A 19,515-nucleotide genomic window follows, 5' to 3' on the forward strand; every position below is an offset into this window, starting at 1 on the left:
CTTATTTTAATTTTTTTTTCTTGCAAAATATGAGAAAAAAAGTTTAATAATTACATTTTTTAATAATAAGAAATCACGATAAAAATAATAGGAAAATGGAAGATTTTATCCACAGTAAAAGCTCCAAGTTGCAGTACCCAATCCAAGGGGAGTCCTATTTTACACTCCAGTCATATTTTTGTTGCCAAATATAATATATAGTTACAGTGCAGAAAATTAATTTCTAAAATTGCTTTTCAGTTTTAAATATTAAGTCATTTTGTGTATATTATTTTATCTGCATTATCTGAACACGGATTTTACATCAAATTCCTTTAAATATAAGTATAATTCAATTTTTATTGTGTTTCTTATGTAATACTTTACATTTTTTGCAGCCTTATAATTGTAAAATATGCAATCAATTAGTCATGAAATATCACGTTTATATGACAATATTATATCTATTTTTTAATCATTACGATTATTTTAAAAAATAAAACCAAACCCATTTTTTAGTTTTAAGCTTCCAACTTTGAATCAAAAGCGAAAAAATGGAAAAGAAAGCACTAATGTAACGTAATAAAGCATTTATATTATTAATTTAAAATCATACGATTATTTTAATTAAAAAACTTACCCTATTTTTTAGTTTTTAACTTTCAGTTTTGAGTCAAAAAAGAAAAAGTAGAAGAAGAGAAAAAAAGAAGAAGAAAAAAACACTAATGTAACGCAATAAAACATGAGTTGAAATAAAAGATTACTTACTGCTAAATACTGAGATAATTTATTATTAATTTTATGTTGATGACCAAAGATATCTGTATAAGTTTAAAAGATATATGCATTTGTTTAAAAATAAATATACAATTTATACTTTAAAAGTCAAACTTCTATACTTCAATAATCTCTTGTTTATGACAGTTAAATATAAAGGAATCTTTGTTTATAGAAGTTCATATCATATTTATGATTTTCTTATTTAATAAGAGTGCCCCGACAAGCAATTAGAAAGCTGAACAAATCATTTGAATTAAATGTTATGTACAGATATACTTTTGATTTGATTTTTTTATAAAAAAATAAAATAATTAAATTTTTTATTTACATAAATCGGATTATGAGAATGTCTAGCGTTCTTAAAGATCCATTGCTTTTAACTTTAGTATGTATACTTGCTTTGTTCAGACTGCTTTGGAAACGAAGGTTAAAATCTCCGGCATATGTCTTTCAACTTTTTACAGTACGTGGAGGTCGCTGTTGGAGTTGTCATTAATAGTTGAAAAGGTAGATTAACACAATGCAGCTTTAGATAACAAAGCTGGTCGATAAATACTGCTATTTTAATTTATTTACTTACTGAATACCCGAGCAATAATAAATTTAGTTGTAAAAAAATTTCAATGTTTGAGAAACGAAATTTCCTATTAAACCATTTTAATGAAAATTCCTCTGTACTTACACATACATATTTCAAGAATTTTAGTTGCATAATTTGAACTTTTTTCTTTCTAATGACTTCAAAATTACGAAATTTTTTCAAAAGTGTGCCTAATGAGCCTAAGTTCGCCATTTTGTTTCATTTTAAAATGAGCCCTTCATCTTAAATTATATGCAAAAATTCTAAAAATATCATTTTAATCCTTTTTCAGTCTGTACTTTTTCACAAAAACATAATAAATTCATAAAAATTTGGGACATGATGGCAACGACCATTAGTCCATTTAACGTGGGCCAGATGCATCTTTTTTTTAATGCGCAAAAAGAGGATACGCAAATAGGAAGTCGAAGAAAAAATAAATGAAATGAATGAAAATAAACGATTTCATTTAATCTTACGTAAATATTTAACATTACAAAAGTGCAACAAAATTCTTATTTCGTCAATATTCACTCGTCAAAGATTATCTGGTTCTAACAAAGTAGGGCTTACAGTTCTATGCGATGAATAGAAAAGATGATAAATTACACCAACAATCACTATCAATATTAGCATCACCGAAATCAATATTCCAACAATGCCTCCAGTACTAAGGCTGTAGCCAACATCACCTGAAAAAATTGAAAAAATGAAATGAAAAATAAAAAGCTTGTTAGAAAATAAAAATAAAAATATTTTGAAAATAAAATAATAATAATAAATTTAAAAAATAGCAACTATAATTATACTATACTAGGTATACTTACTTAGTATACTTAGGTATACTTACTTAGTATACTTAGGTATACTTACTTAGTATACTTAGGTATACTTACTTAATATTCTTAGGTATACTTACTTAGGTATACTTACTTATAATTATACTAGAACACTAGCAATTCGAGAAGTGAAGTGGTTATGCCTAACCATCTGATTTAAATCAGATTTAATTGGATACCTGTAAGCGACGTCACACGTATGCGTCGAACCTGATTGGCTTCTTATTTGTCAAATGCCATGATTTACCAACGATGCACTTGCAGGTATCCAGTTATAATGAGACATAAGCATACATACGATCGTTCTGGTCCTTAATAATGAAAAGCTGGAATTTCTCGTATTACAATTTATTCTGGATCAAAACATAGATTGATGGAGGAAAACATAGAATAAAGGATCGAAATACAAAGTTTCTGTTGAACTTTTGAGCTTTTCCTTTTTCATTCTGTTTTTCGATATAAAAGAATTTGCTATAATATAAAAATGATCGTATCTATATAAAGTGAAAAGTTATGTCACGTTACGTGTAAAGTATTACATCTTTGGGTAAAGTTATGCCACATTTATCTGCTTCACGTTGCATTAACTTTATTAATATACAGTAGGAAGTCAACCTTTTCATCGTTCGGGTAAAAAAAAAAAAAAATTATATTAAGGATATATTAAAATATAGGACTCCTTAATATACCAAAATATATCAAGGGTAAAAGTAATGCATAACATTATCCAAAAAAAATCACTTTAAATATTTTTAAATTTTCTCTGTAAAATTGACTGAGTGCTTGTCTCGCCCAAGGACGTCTTTTCTTTTCCCTTTTTCCTACTTGTTGTACAGTGCGAAAAAAAATTTAATACTCTGAGTAACTTTTGGGCTGAGAAGATTTATTAAATCTAGGTTTCTTTCTAGAAAAACAAAGTTCTTAATCTACAAAACTCTTGTCCGGCCAGTCTTGACATATGCCTCTGAAGCTTAGACAATGACAAAACTGGAGGAAAATTGTATCGCAATGTTTAAGAGAAAGATTTTGCGGGATGCACTTGGTGGTGTAAATGAATACAATAACTGGAGAAGGAGATTTAACTTTGAACTGTGCAAAATTTATAAACAACCTGATACTATTAAATACATAAAAATAAATAGAATGAATTGGATTCCCACGTGATTCGAATAAGTGATGACAACACAATAAAAAAGATACTGTTTTTCAGACCCACTGGAAAAAGAAAGCGGGGAAGGCCGCGGCTGAGATGGGCTGACTCAGTGGAGTCTGATTTTCTGACAATTAATGAAAAAAATTGGAGATCAAAGATAAATCGGAAGTCATCATGGAGAAATCTTCAGAGGAAGGCATTGGCCCACACTGGGCTGCCTGGCCAACTATGATGATGATGAGTAACTTTTGATCGGATCTTGACGTTCTAAGATTCAGTCTTAATGGTTTAAAGAATTTTACGCACTTCATAATCTCTTAAACTTTTGACCTCAAATATGCTACTTACTTGGCGCAGAAGATATTTGAAAATACTAAATCAGTTATCACTTGAGTTTTATTAATATTTCGGTTATCATTTTTCTGAGTTAATGTCTTTTTATCGACGGATTTGGATTCCTAACCTAAAAAAAGTTAAAAATTTTTTAAATTTTTACATTATTTTAAAGAATGAATATTTTAAATGGCAAAAAAGAAAAAAAAAATTGAATGAAATCGGTCAAATAGTTCCTGTGATATCGAATTTTAAATATTTGACTTTTTAAAAATTAAAGTTAGATATAAGAGTAAATTTTTTTGAAATGTCTTGTCAGAAAAGCAGCAATTGAGTTGCTATAATATCAGCTCTATTCAAATGCGAAACACTATGAAAACAAATAAATTATTTAGATGTTTGTAAGGTGCGTTTGTATAAATAGCCCTTTTGTTTGAACGATATTTGATATTGTGTTAATCCTTGTTTACATTATTGTGTTAAAAAAAAACAATTGTTAAATTAACATAAAATTTATTCTTACTCTTTCTAAGGTCTTCATTTTTTCTATCCAACAGGTGTAATTTTGTTGTATTCATGACTAAATCAGTTTTTTGGAATTTAAAAGCTTCTGAAAGAGTAATTAGTACAAAGTTACTACCACATGCAAATCAATAATTTAAAAATTATCAAATCAGAAGATAGCAAACTCTTATTCAAATAAAATTTATATTCCCCCTCCCCATTTCTTCAATGAGAAGTACCAATTTCAAATTTTGCAAAATTAAATAAAGATTTTTTTAAAATCTCGTTTAATAAATTTGTTTCTCTGAAATCATTGAAAAGCACACAAAACTCATCATAGAAGTTGATGTGCATGTACATAATGGTGACAATAATTTTACCATTATGTACAGTGAAAGATTCTTAGTAATAAATTACCATGTCAAAATTTGCACTTAAAAGCAAATTTATAGAATTACAGAGAATAATTGATTTATAAGTAAGAAAAAAAGACGCAATATATTAGTGCAAACATGAATCATTTTCAACAAATGATTACATATTAAAGTTCAAATTACATATTAATACAAATTTGTCGGCGAAACTTTCATAAACTTTACAAAAATCTCATAATACACCAAATTTTTTTGTGATTGCTTCTTAATCAGCGTAATTTCCCTTTTAAATCATTGAATGCAACTAACGCACAAAATACACCATAAAAGTTGATGCCTAGGTGCATAATGATGGCAATAATTTTACCATGATGTACAGTAAAAGATTCTTCGTAATAAATTATCCTGTCAGAATTTGCTTTTAAAAGTTAATTTATAGAATTTCAGAGAACAAATGATTTAAAAGTAAGAAAAAAAGACACATATATTAGAGCATACATAAATCATTTTCAGCAAATGATAATATAATAAAGTTCAAATTACATAACTTTAATTCACAAACTTTACAAAAATCTCATAATACAGCACATTTTCTTTGTGATCGCTTCCTAATCAACGTAATTTTCATTTTAAATTATTGAATGTTACTAAATAAGTCAATAAAAACTAGCTTTTTTGCCTGTGTTAATAACTACAATTATATTTTCTGTATAGCTACGATAAATATGGTAGATTTGTCTTCTACAGAACAATGTGTCTTTCTTCTGTAAGGTTGATATTTTATTATACTTCTATTATAACTATTTTATTATACTTCTAGTACAAAGATGGAGTTAATTTCACTTTCGTGTTCGTTAAAGTTATTTCTATCTAACTAGATAGAAATTCTGGTACTAGATTCATTTGGTTAGAGAGGAGGCACCTCAAATCAGATAAAATAGGAAAAATATTACACAAGCTAGACTGTAAGGCTCGGTATTTAAAAGCGAATAAAAATGGTGTTGGCCCACTATTCCGTTGTGACATTCAATTGAACATGCAGCCAAACGACAGGAGGAACTGTAATGTATCATTTTGGGTCAGCGTACACGGAGGGGAAAATTCTATTATAACTCCGTACAGTATGGTAATTACATTCTTGGTAGAAAAAAAAACATAATTCTGGTCATAAAACTAAAATATACGGTGTTTGAACCATACATTTGGTATTTTTTCTATTCCTTAAACCAGAAATTCTGGTTTTTCCAAATAATAGTTCTTACTAAAACAGATATAGTAAAAAATACAAAACTGAAAAGTAAATTTAACGAATAAATAGGTATTATACCATGCTCTAAGGTATAATAATAAAACTACCACTTTTACCAAATTTTATCACAGATTGTAAAACCATATTTTATTATTAATATACCAACCGGGTTTGATACCGGGTTTGATTCCCGCTACAGGCATGGATGTAATTTATGTCTCTGTTACATCTGTATTTCTTGTGTTGTTGGAAGACGTTCCCGTTGTATACCATGTGGCATACGAGTGCCTCATGGTGCAATTTTAGATCCACCCTTAAGAAACATCTCTAGAATAAAAATAGGGATGATTTATTCTTGAATAAATTTTCAATGGAGTCATTCAATTCTTTGATACTATTCCCGTATTTTTCTCATTTTTGTGCACATTTGTTTCTATCATCCTTGTCTGTCTATGCTGCATTTTTAATCAATCCTCAAAAAACATCTCCTGGATAATATTTTTGTATTTTCTCAGTTTTGTGCATATTTATTTCTGTCATCTTCGTATGTCTATGCTGCATTTTTTTCTGATTGGATTATTGAACGCGTTCCGGAGTGATTCATTTTTCGCAATCTGCTAATTTTTTCTTTCCCCTTATGGCAAGTATGGTAGATTCCCGAATGCTAAATCAGATTTCAACAAGCATTGTAGTTATTTTTACAAAATTCAAATTATTTGAACAATAATTACCTTTAGAAAAGGAACACATATACGGCGCTGGCTCATAATCACAGTTCATAGGATGCCATCTCGCTGTACCTAAACTGAATTTCACACACTCGTTATTACTCCGAAGATCAGAAGGTGGTTTATCGTCTTCCCAATAAGTAAAATCCACAGGACTTCGATCTACCCATACGTAACTACCTGCAAACGAGAAAGAAAAAAATTAACAAAATAGCTGCAATCATAATTTCTAATTCTCTCTGTCTCTCTCTCTCTCTCTCTCTCTCTCTCTCTCTCTCTCTCTCTCTCTATATATATATATATATATATATATATATATATATATATATATATATATATATATATATATATATATATATATATATATATATATATATATATATATATATATATATATATATATATAAATATATATATATATATTATCTATGCATATTATATATACATATTAGAAGGCTCCGCCCCCTGCCCGCTACCGCTCGTCAACCCCCGATAATTGCTGCGCAATTACATTTTTGTTTGCTTCGCGAACAAAATTAAAGTGTTTTCCTGGAGATCAGCTGGCAATTTTTCTGCACCAACATCACATAGAAAGAATATGATAGGATTGTAAAATGTCAGAGGTGCTTATTAACATCATTATAAACTTATATAAAGCAAGTCAGCCAGAAGTGACGAAATGATAGGTGCTTGTTTCGATGCATATATTTGAATGAAAAAGTATTTTCATTTATAAAGTTAGTTAATAAAAAGATGCAGATTAATTAAAATTTTCCAGTAAAATTCTCAAATCAGGATATTTTTATAAACATAGTAATAACTGAAAAGAACATCCTTTAGTTAAGAAATTTAATGCCATTAAAGAAATCTTGAAAATCAAAGATTGGAATAGATTTAATTTTGTTGTGTTTAATAAAATCTAGCATAGGTAGTTTATTGGTAATTATCCATGAAAAACAACCTCTTATTATATTTCTAATAATTTTATTTAAGTAGTTAGATTTGGTTAAGTAAGCTTTAGTTATGTAAATTATGAAATTTTGGACTGATTATTATATATAGAAATTGTACAATATCAATTTTAATTTTTGAACTCTTGTCCAAAGCTAAAATCTTTATAATGATAATATTACTATTTATTAATTCCTTATTTAAAAATCTAATACAGAATTTTTTTTTCTGGAGATAGCCTATTGAAAATCTTCAGACAAATGATATCATTTAGAAAGAATTTTTGCGCTTTTTAACGATAAATTTCTCAGTTCTAAAGTTTATATAAAATTTTAATAACCAGTAATAGTATTTTCATGATATTTATCTGCAAATTCAAAATATTTCTCTTCTTCACAATAACATACATAATCGGATAATTTAATGTTTCCGGAAGTTTTACTAATATTATAATAATAAAAACACTTTTGTGTAGAGTTTTATAACATTCATAACATTTAACAATATTAAACTTTTTTAACGGGATCAAATATTTTAAATTCTTCTGTTTTTGGTGCTCCTCACACTATTGCACTGATATATTTTGCTTTGACTATAGTAATATTAATTACTTGAAAGCACTATCTTTGTGGAAGTAATCGTGTGAGCTGATGCAGAGATTATATCTTTTTCATTGTTATTTTTTATTAAAAGTTTTTATTTATATATATATATATATATATATATATATATATATATATATATATATATATATATATATCATAGAACTCATTAGATAAGTTCAAAATGAAGAATAAAACAAAGAAAAATAATAGACAAATAAAAAGAAAGGGGGGGGGGAATAATAAGTAAAAAAATAACAAACAATAGTTCATATATATATATATATATTTAAAAAAAAAAAGAAAAAAGGAATGAAACTTTATTAAAAAAACCGGGGAAAAAATATATAATCTTTTCTTCAGCTCACACGATTATATCTGCAAAACAGAGTGCTTTCTGATATTGTATCAATAAAGCCAAAGCAAAATATATTAATACAATAGTGTGAGGAGCACTCAAAAATTTTTTTATAAAAATAACAATAAATAAAATAGATCACAAAAAGTAAAAATAACATGTAAAAACACGAAATAAAATGAAATAAAAGGAAAAACATTAAAAACGGGGCTATAAAGCGAGTAGCAAAATCAAATCAACTTACATGGTCGAAATATTTTTCAAGAATGATTTAAAAATTGCCAGATTACAAAATATGAAAACAAAAGATGAAAACAAAAGCGCAAATTGAGTGTAACAAGAGGGTTTTAAAGTGTCGTTCCTACTGCACAGCTGAAGAGATTTGTTATTCTGAGATTTGATTTGTTAGTTACCAAGGATGGGCCCGAAATGGATGTGCGCAAGGTAATATTATACTGGATAATTTTAAAAATTGATCATAAATAGTTTTAGAAGATAGATGTTTATTTAAGAAAAAATATAAAATAGAAAAGAGAAACATAAATTGCCTGTTTTGCAAAAAATTTTAGTCGCGTATTTGCACGATATGGATTAGCACATAGAAAAATTATTTAAATTATCAAGGAAAAAAATTTTAATAGATAATTTTAACGCGGATTTGCCCGAAATGGATTTGCGCATGGAAAAATTAACAAAGAAAAAAATTTTAGTAGATAATATTAGCCACGGATTTGCCCGAAATGGATTTGCACGTGGAAAAATTGTATAAATTAATAAAGAAATTTTTAGCAAACAATTTTACCAACGCATTTGCCCGAAATGGATTTGCACATGGAAAAACTGTATAGATTAACAAAGGAAATAATTAAGTAAAGGAATTTTTAGTAAATAATTCTAACCACGGATTTGCCCGAAATGGATTTGCGCATGGAAAAATTATACAAATTAGCAAAGAAATTATTTAGTAAATAATTTTGGCAATGGATTTACCTGCAATGGATTTGCACATGTAAAAATCATAAAAATTAACAAAAAAATGTTTAGTAAATATATCCACAATAATATACGATTAATTCAATGATTTTATATAAAATTTTATTACTTCAGTTGGGTATCCATTGTTTTTTTTATCAAATTTTGAAAGAGTTTATCGATTTGTTTTTTGGATAAATAAATATTACTACATATTCTTTTAATTCTGTTCATTTCATTAAAAGTGGTATTTAAACAGATGCACCTAGAAACATTAGAATTCCAAGTAACTAGTTTATTAATATTAAAATTAAAATAATTTCTTTTATCGTATAAATCAACATAGCAGATATTTTCAACTTTCATAATACCCGAATCCAAAAAATTGAAATTAATATTATCATCATGATTATGAAGTAAGATTAATTCCTCAGGGTATATATCACTCAATAAAATAGTATAATCCTGGAGATTAAAGATAATTAAGTCATCAATATATCTAAAAACAAATTTAATACTAAGAGTATAATTTTTTTTATAATAATGCAAAAATAAGTTAGCTAAGAGAGATGAATAATTAGATCCTTGTGGTATTCCATTAGCAATATACAATTTCCTTACTTAATTATCAGTCCTAAATTTCATAAAATTCCAGTAAAATTTAGAACTATCACATGTGGGTCTAATACTTATTTTACTAAACCTGGCACCATTTTCTCTAACTACTTAAATAAGATTATTAACTATATTACTAAAGAAGGTTTCTCTTGGATTATCACTAATAATCAAACGATTTTAGATTTCATTAAACATAATAAAATTAATTCTATTGCGACTTTTGATTTCCAGGATCTTTTCAATAGCATTCCCCTTTCTAAACTAAAAGATGTCCTTTTGAATTATTACTATGATTTTAAAAATATACTTTGTTGCGATTTTGATTATTGGGAAATTCTGATTAATTTTTGTCTTTTTAGTAATTATCTTTACAATGGAGGGGATATTTTTCTTCAAATTAATGGAATACCACAAGGATCTAATTATTCATCTCTCTTAGCTAACTTATTTTTGCCTTATTATGAAAAAAATTATACTCTTAGTATTAAATTTGTTTTTAGATATATTGATGACTTAATTATCTTTAATCTCCAGGATTATACTATTTTATTGAGTGATATATACCCTGAGGAATTAATCTTACTTCGTAATCATGATGATAATATTAATTTAAATTTTTTGGATTTGGGTATTATGAAAGTTGAAAATATCTGCTATGTTGATTTATACGATAAAAGAAATGATTTTAATTTTAATATTAATAAACTAGTTACTTGGAATTCTAATGTTTCTAGGTGCATCTATTTAAATACCACTTTTAATGAAATGAACAGAATTAAAAGAATATGTAGTAATATTTATTTATCCAAAAAACAAATCGATAAACTCTTTCAAAATTTGATAAAAAACAATGGATACCCAAATGAAGTAATAAAATTTTATATAAAATCATTGAATTAATCGTATATTATTGTGGATATATTTACTAAACATTTTTTTGTTAATTTTTATGATTTTTACATGTGCAAATCCATTGCAGGTAAATCCATTGCCAAAATTATTTACTAAATAATTTCTTTGTTAATTTGTATAATTTTTCCAAGTGCAAATCCATTTCGGGCAAATCCGTGGTTAGAATTATTTACTAAAAATTCCTTTACTTAATTATTTCCTTTGTTAATCTATACAGTTTTTCCATGTGCAAATCCATTTCGGGCAAATCCGTGGGTAAAATTGTTTGCTAAAAATTTCTTTATTAATTTATGCAATTTTTCCATGTGCAAATCCATTTCGGGCAAATCCGTGTTAAAATTATCTATTAAAATTTTTTTCCTTGATAATTTAAATAATTTTACTATGTGCTAATCCATATCGTGCAAATCCGCGACTAAAATTTTTTGCAAAACAGGCAATTTATGTTTCTCTTTTCAATTTTATATTTTTTCTTAAATAAACATCTATCTTCTAAAACTATTTATGATCAATTTTTAAAATTATTCAGTATAATATTACCTTGCGCACATCCATTTCGGCCCCATCCTTGGTAACTAACAAATCAAATCTCAGAATAACAAATCACTTCAGCTGTGCAGTAAGAACGACACTTTGAAACCCTCTTGTTACACTCAATTTGCGCTCTTGTTTTCATCTTTTGTTTTCATATTTTGTGATCTGGCAATTTTTAAATCATTCTTGAAAAATATTTCGACCATGTAAGTTGATTTGATTTTGCTACTCGCTTTATAGCCCCCTTTTTAATGTTTTTCCTTTTATTTCATTTTATTTTGTGTTTTTACATAATATTTTTACTTTTTGTGATCTATTTTATTTATTGTTATTTTTATAAAAAAATTTTTGAGTGCTTCTCACACTATTGTATTAATATATTTTGCTTTGGCTTTATTGATACAATATCAGAAAGCACTCTGTTTTGCTGATATAATCGTGTGAGCTGAAGAAAAGATTATATCTTTTTTTTCCGGTTTTTTTAATAAAATTTCATTCCTTTTTCTTTTTTTTTAATATATATATATATAAACTATTGTTTGTTATTTTTTTACTTATTATTCCCCCTCCCTTTCTTTTTATTTGTCTATTATTTTTCTTTGTTTTATTCTTCATTTTGAACTTATCTAATGAGTTCTGTTTACTTGCAGCTTAAGCGCAATAAATGAAATTTATTGTTTTTCTTAACTTTCTTCGTGTTTTCTTGTATTTATTTATATATATATATATATATATATATATATATATATATATATATAATATAGACACGCACAACGATCAATGATCTGTATTTATCATTTATAATTCCTTAGATAAAAACTTACAAGACGGTCTATGTAATCTTAAAGTGGGGTAGAGAAAAACGATAAAAATTAATTTCTTACCACGAGCTCCTCTTCCGAGACCAATACTGAATGATGAAAGTGTATTGTAACCTTCTTGCTTAAGATAGTTCTGAACTAATTTAACTTCTTCTAATGAATGAAAGCTGGCTAAACTGCCACCTAAAAAGTTTTAAATTAAAACTCTATTACATTCTGTTAAAAATATCAGATTACGTTGAACCATTATAGTTCAAATTTGATAAAGCCTTAAAATTGTGGCAATTTAACCAAGTTATCGAGCTGAATAATTTATCTTCAATCTAGAGAACTGCGTCATATTTGACTGAGTTACCGAGATGAATAATTTAACTTCAACGAAATTTCAATAACTTTCTGTCTATACGTACCCTGTAAAAAAAGGGTTTCTCAAAATTGAGCAAACATGAGTCAAAATAGCTTCAAAACGAATAATAGTGGAATACTCAAAATTGAAACAGCATATATTCATTTATGAGCAAAATTCTTTGTCTCAAAAGTGATGTGGAGGGAGAACGGAGCGAGGCAGGTGTACGTTGGCGGCCAACAGGATTCTAACCAAGCACCACAGGGCTCGTGGTACTATGTTCCAACCACACTATTTCTACACCTCAGTCCAGGGAGAGTTAGAAAGCTTTATATAGGGGCACCCCACAATGACACATCATGACATACTAATTTCCAATTTTAACGGTACGAAGGGTTACCACTTAGAAAATATGGTTCCAATAGCTTAGTCAAGGAATCAGTATTTTTAATTTCACTTTTTGCTTATTTCGTTGTATCTTAAGCACGTTTAAACTATTGCAATATATGTCAAGACGCATCATTGAGGAGGCCACTATATAAAGCTTTCTAACCCTCTCTGACTGAGATGCACAACTATGTTAGATAGAACATCCTACTATTAACCCGGAGGTCCTTGGCTCGAATCCTGCCGGCAGCCAACGAACATCTATCTCGCACATTTCTTCCTCTACATCACTTTTGCTAAAAAATAAATATATGCTGTTTCTATTTTAAATGCACAAGGTTTTCGAATTCGACTATTATTTGTTTTGAAGTTATTTCGACACGTTTTTGTTCAATTTTGCGAAGCCCTTTTTAACAGCGTAGACTGCTCAAATTCTTAAGTAGTGCTCTGTACCTGTTACCAATATAAGTTAAGATTCCTTCCTAAATGTTAGAAAGTGAATTTATTACCATTCAAAATTTCGACCAATTTACACTATAAATCTTTTTAGAAGAGAAAAAAAAATATTATTTCCCATTTTAAGTGAACCTGAAAAATGTAGTTTTTAAAACTTTTTATTTTATCACCGTTTTTTATATGAGATTTACTTGCATTACATCTATTTTTTTGGAATAAATATGTAATACAAAGGTTACATTGACATAAAATCTTAATAAATAAAATCTCAAAGAAGATAAAATTGTATAAAATCTTAAAGAAAAAGAAGAAGAAAATCACCTGCTTGATGACAGAGAAACATAGCCTTGAGCCAGAATTTATAGTTAGTTGAAAAGTAATAACAAATATTTCCGAGCTTGACCCAGGTAGCATTCTCAGGACAAACAAGGTCATTTTCAATAATCGCACCAACTGTAGGCTTTATTTCTTCCTCCATTTTGTTTTCTAAAATAGATTCATATGTTCCTCTATTCTTATATTCTTCTTCTAAAATATATATTTAAAAAGAGAATGCATATCACTACTAGTTATGGTTAATTCAATGCTGGTTCTATATTTTTTATTTTTATCCATTACAAACACACCCATACGCACTCACACACAAACGTATATACGTAGACAGATTGAGCGAGAAATCAAACCAAGATTGAACTTGTTTACAATCATTTACATTCAGATTTACCTAATATGTGCCTAAATTTAATATCTTATGGACCCAGAAGGCGCTGGTTACTTCAGAAAACAAACACATCGTTTATATTAGATAATTAAGTTTATATAAGATAATTATCTGTAGATAATGAAATTTATAACATAATTTGTGTTATTAGTTTCGTTGTCTTTACAACAAAATAGGAGAAAATTACTTTTGGTATTTAAGATAGTCGGATGCTTGCAACTCGAAAAGAAGTGAAGTGATTACGCTTAACCACGGGATTTAAATCAGATCTAATTGGATATCTGTAAGCGACGTAACGCGTGAATGTCGAATCTGATTGGCTGATCCGATTGGCTGAATCAACAAATGCCACGATTTACCTACGATTACACCTGCAAGTATCCAATTATAAATCAGGCAATTTTATAAAAAGTGTCCTAAAATATATAAAAGCGTCTTTACAAAGGTTAATATATATATAATAGAGTGTAATAGACTGTTTTTGTTTGTGCACTGGGGTTGCTTAAAAGACAGAAAGTTAGGCAAGATTTACCTTAAATAAATAAATTAATACTCACGTTCAGTACTCAGAGCACAAACGAAAGACTTCTTTTCTGTGCAATCTTGCACTATCCATCTTGCTTGGCTATCCATGGACACGCAGTTGTTAATTTGTGATTTTCGCCGAGGTTGCCCACTGAACCAGTTTGCATAGGTAGTTTCACGTTTTATCACTGGTACATACTGATTCATTTTCTAAATATGATTGCAAAGTTTGGAAAAATCACTATTTTATAGGATTTGAAGTCTAATAAGCAGTGCAAGAAGAAAAAAATTCTTGGAATATTATCGTATTGTATGGTATTGTCATTTGTAATTTAAAAAAAACGTAAATTTGTTCAATAAAACCTAAGTATATGGTATTTCAGCTATTAATTTGATAATTTTTCTGTTCATATAGCAATGGTTTACCAGAAATACTGGTTTTCAGTATTCTAGTTCGATTACCACACAATTAGTAAACAATAAAAACGAATCTGAAAAGTAAAATTAACAAAATAAATAGTTTTTATGCCATGCTCTAAGGTATCCTGATAAACCAAATTTTAACAACATTTAACAAATTTACCAAATTTTATCATATATTATAAAACAAAATTTCATTGCTAATTTTTTCATAATCATTACCAACGCGCTTCGGTAAAATTACCGATCTCCACCCTAAAAAAACATATAAAATTTTGCAATTTTTTGAAAATATTACTTCTCGGTTACACTTATGCGGTTATTAAGTTAGATAGATCATCAAGTTAGGTTGCAATTATGCAGATTTAAATGCTGCAGGTCAATTTGGGTGAAGTAGCCATATTCACCGAATTAAAATCTGTAACTTAAGCCATTATTCAAATGAATAACAATTTTTTTTCTATATTTAAGTTTTTTCTTAACTTTTATTCTAGTTATCAATTAATTTTTGCATAAAGAAGTTGTCAAGTATTTTATATGAAATATAATTTTGATTCATACATGATGCCACACCAATATATAAATTCCTTTTTTACTCATTTTATCTAGCCAATTCTTCATCACATAGATTATTCTCGTATTGATGAGTACAGGGTCACAAATTCGGAAGTGCAGGACACTGGAAACTTTTCATGTGTTGAAGGGAATGGAAGAAGTATTGTGGTATCAACGCTGAGATTCGAACCCACGTTCTGTTGGTTATGAGGATGACAGATTACCCTGCTCGGCTATAATATCTTCCCAACTGCAAGAAACTAAGTGGCTTCATTAGGTGAGCTTAATTGGTTTGATAAAATTCTGGGTTTTTAACCATATTAGGTGAAAGCCACAGTTTTTCTCACAGATAATAGTTTGAATACCACTTTCTTTATGGTTATTTGATCATTTTGTTTGAATATGATAAAATAACAATTAAATAAATTGTTATTTAACTATTTTTTAGAGAAATTACTAACAATGAAAGTGGTTGCTTTTAATCATTTTAAATCCCTGACGTGTTTAAATACTTCCGCCCCTAATAATAGCGAAATCAAGCAGGTTTTAAGAACTTACAGTTTCTCTCACTCCTATCCAGAAGAATTGATCTTGCTTCTTGATTTTTTTCTTCAAGAAAATAGCATCGGCATACGAAGTAAAAGTGGCTAAATTGGCCTCGTGTGTTCTGCATTTAGCCTGAGCTTCAACCCAAGACAATTGACTGTCTTCAAAGATACCGTAACATGTTGTTCCAACTCTGCTCCATCCAGTAATGTTGCTGCACATAAAAGGATCCTTTGATGGTTCCGTCAATAATGGATCTGCCAATTTAAAAGAAACATCTGCATTTTAGTTCTACTAATTGACATAACTTGATAATACTGTAAATTATAGACAAACTAATTTCATTGATGAGTTTAAAAAAATCAGTTAAATTCAGTGAGGTTTAAACAAAATTAACTCATTTTAGGCTAAAAAGAAGAGTAACTTTTTTGAGGTTGAAGCAAAGTTAACTTATTTGAGGTTAAAAAATTGTGGTTGAAACAAAGGTAACTACATTAAAATTGTATCTGAAATAAAAAAAAGTTAATTTCAGTAATCAATATTTGACCATCTTTTATAGTCATAAAAAAACAGAAAATGAATAATATTGACTAACTTTTGATCTAATAATCAGATTATTAGATACATAGTTTCACAAAAAAAATCCACAGTTTTTCGCTTTCGTTTATGAATAGTTTATAATTTTGGTATAGTTTGTCTAAAATAAGAGCTCCTCCAGACATTCGTCTTGATCTGTGGCGGTGACTATGGTAACGAGGTATGACTATTTTAAGTACGGGTGCGAGAGAAAGGGAATCTCTTTGGTCTATTGTGTTTGTCCGATAGGGAAGCTACCCTCCTTAAAATGCGCCATTCTTGTTTCCATAGCACCAGACGACCTCAGACTTTGTGATGGGAGGAGTTCTTAGCTTAGACAAAGTAATATGCATTAATTTGCTTATTGTCAATAAACAAAAATGATTGAATGAAGATTTGTGAGCAAAGCGCAGAGAAGGCAGAACCCTTTTGATTAAACTTAAAAACATTAAAAAGGGTAAGAAAGAGCAAATAAGTATCTGTATCGAGAGTTAAAAAAGGCTAATCTGAATTTACATACAAAAAATTTAGAATTCAGGATAAACTAAAAAGAAATAGGAGATCACACAAGAAATATTGAAGATTAAACTTAGAACTTTTGGAATTCACATAGAGAGTTAGAAAGTAAGATATTTATTTGTATACTTAGCTCAAGTTCAGCTTAGAAATTGTTTTTCCTTTAAAGTATTGAATGTGAACTTATTTTCCTTTATTTCTATTTTTAATTATTTATTAAATTGGACTTGGGACACAAATATTACATTTGTTTTGTTAAATAGTTACTCACAGAAAAGTTCACACATGAATGAAAGCAATGTGCCTCTACAACAGTCCTAAGTTACACTTATGTTTCTTTTAATTTATTTCACTATTTTTTTTTTCTATTTACGTTTAATTCTATAATTTTTAATGTATTTGAAGGCAAATTTTGGACGTATGACACTTTAGCGCTGTCAACGGATTGACTAAGATTATGCTATTTCGTTTTTAAGAGACATATACATATGATTTTAACACATTTTCATTCCAAATTTGATTGGAACTCACAAAGTAACGTATACTTACTTGTAGACTTTTGACAAATGTATGCTAGTTCACGATAACACGGAATATCACTCCATTTCCCCATGGAAGAACTCTCATAATCAAGATGTACACACAAACGCTAAAAATAAAAGAATAATTACTGATTCGATACAATGGCAAAAGTTCTCATCACATGGCTTGCAGGAAAAAGGATCGCTGACTTATTTTCCAAAACCTATCCAAATTATTGATATTAGTAAGTCTTTTGACAATTGTTGAAAGGTTTTTTTCTAATTTTTTTCTTCCTTTTAGTTAATTGATAAATAAAATTTTGATTTAGTACAAAAGCTTAACTTACCGAATTATCCCTGGTGAATCCTCTATCTTCATCCTGTAAAAAAAAACATGAAACCATTCAGAATATAGGGAAATATCTTACTCTATCTCATTAAAAGATCTTAAAAAGTTTTCAACCAAGGATGGCTGATCCGACGATTTACAAAAGACGCTACAGTCCATTGTAATATTATAGGAAACCACTGTTCCTAGTTTTTATAAACTTTCCTAACTGATTCTCCTTACGGTAAATGAAGTAAATAATCAATAAATCGTTATTTATCATCACTACGAAACTACGATTACACTACGATATTTATCAACACTTCGGAATGAAATATACCGATCCTACTAATAAAGCATAAATAATTCAACTTTTTAAAAATGTATTATTATTTATTGCCTTTCTCAATGACTTTATGCTATTAGATTAAGCAAAACATGTTTTAAGTAATTCATTACATCAAAATAAGGAGTAACTGCATTTAATATCATCAAAGGCTATTGCTCGAGTCCAAATAATGATAGCCAAAATGTACAACAATCAGGCAAATTTCTCCTTTACTTATTCCTTTCGAAAGGCTGTAGAAAAAAGTCCTTCTACAGTATCTAAAACTCTTTAAACAGTAAAGCTCATTCCACTAATATAATATTTTGCACCTATCTTAGTATATTTGATAAATACTAAAATTGATTGATAAATACTTAATATAAGTAGAGACAGTTATCAAAACTAATTAGGCATCATTTTCGACTGTCTATAATAGTATGGAGATATTTAATGTTACGTAAATTGGTATTATTTCATTATTAGTTTTGTTTCTTTTTTTAGAACGTAACAAATTTTTTTATTTCAACTACAGTTGATTTCAAATTATTTAGATTTATATAAAAACCTTTAAAAAATAAGCCCAGGGTCTTAGAAAACTTTCGAGTTACTAATTTAGCCGCTTAGTTCCCACCAATTGCGTTCATGTTGACCATTGAGTTTATATGACATAACGAATAAAAAAATAATTATACATTGAAGAACGTGCAATGTCATCAACAAGAAGAACTAATTGAACATCTGCAAAAAGAAGCCGAATTGTCATATTGAGAGAAAATGGCCTCTCTTATGCTGAAATTGCAAGACAAGTTGGTGGTTCAGTGACTTGTTCTGGCGTACAAAAGTTCTGTTTACGTTATGAATAAACGAAATCAGTGGAAAATAAAGCCAAATCAGGCCGAAAAAACTGCGCAAGAGCTACTGCCGATAGAAAAACTTAACGGTAAACCTTCAAGATAGAAAAATTTCATCAGATGCCATTAGATGTGAAATGAATGCAGCGGGT

At 28.3% G+C, this 19,515-nt stretch overlaps 1 protein-coding gene across 2 annotated transcripts in view; it reads right to left on the reverse strand.

The window, feature by feature from the left end:
• Window positions 1–1,789: 1,789 nt before the first annotated feature.
• The window catches only part of LOC107446703 (macrophage mannose receptor 1), a 67,539-nt gene continuing 49,813 nt past the window's right edge, over window positions 1,790–19,515 (reverse strand). Inside the window, exons 17-25 of one of the 2 annotated variants that reach the window (XM_087168104.1) lie at window positions 18,204–18,236; window positions 17,885–17,984; window positions 16,256–16,500; window positions 14,755–14,932; window positions 13,798–13,962; window positions 12,351–12,470; window positions 6,523–6,699; window positions 4,188–4,274; window positions 1,790–2,031 (exon numbers count right to left, since the gene is read on the reverse strand). In XM_087168104.1, coding sequence (XP_087024230.1) covers window positions 1,877–2,031; window positions 4,188–4,274; window positions 6,523–6,699; window positions 12,351–12,470; window positions 13,798–13,962; window positions 14,755–14,932; window positions 16,256–16,500; window positions 17,885–17,984; window positions 18,204–18,236 — 1,260 coding nt within the window. In that variant the 3' untranslated portion in view covers window positions 1,790–1,876. Of the gene's footprint in view, window positions 2,032–4,187; window positions 4,275–6,522; window positions 6,700–12,350; window positions 12,471–13,797; window positions 14,005–14,754; window positions 14,933–16,255; window positions 16,501–17,884; window positions 17,985–18,203; window positions 18,237–19,515 lie in introns of both variants that reach the window. The other variant, XM_043048114.3, reaches the window with a different exon arrangement.

The sequence above is a fragment of the Parasteatoda tepidariorum genome, chromosome 7 (genome assembly GCF_982258835.1).
Source record: "Parasteatoda tepidariorum strain Cologne lab strain chromosome 7, Ptep-v5.0, whole genome shotgun sequence".
NCBI classification, from domain to species: domain Eukaryota; kingdom Metazoa; phylum Arthropoda; class Arachnida; order Araneae; family Theridiidae; genus Parasteatoda; species Parasteatoda tepidariorum.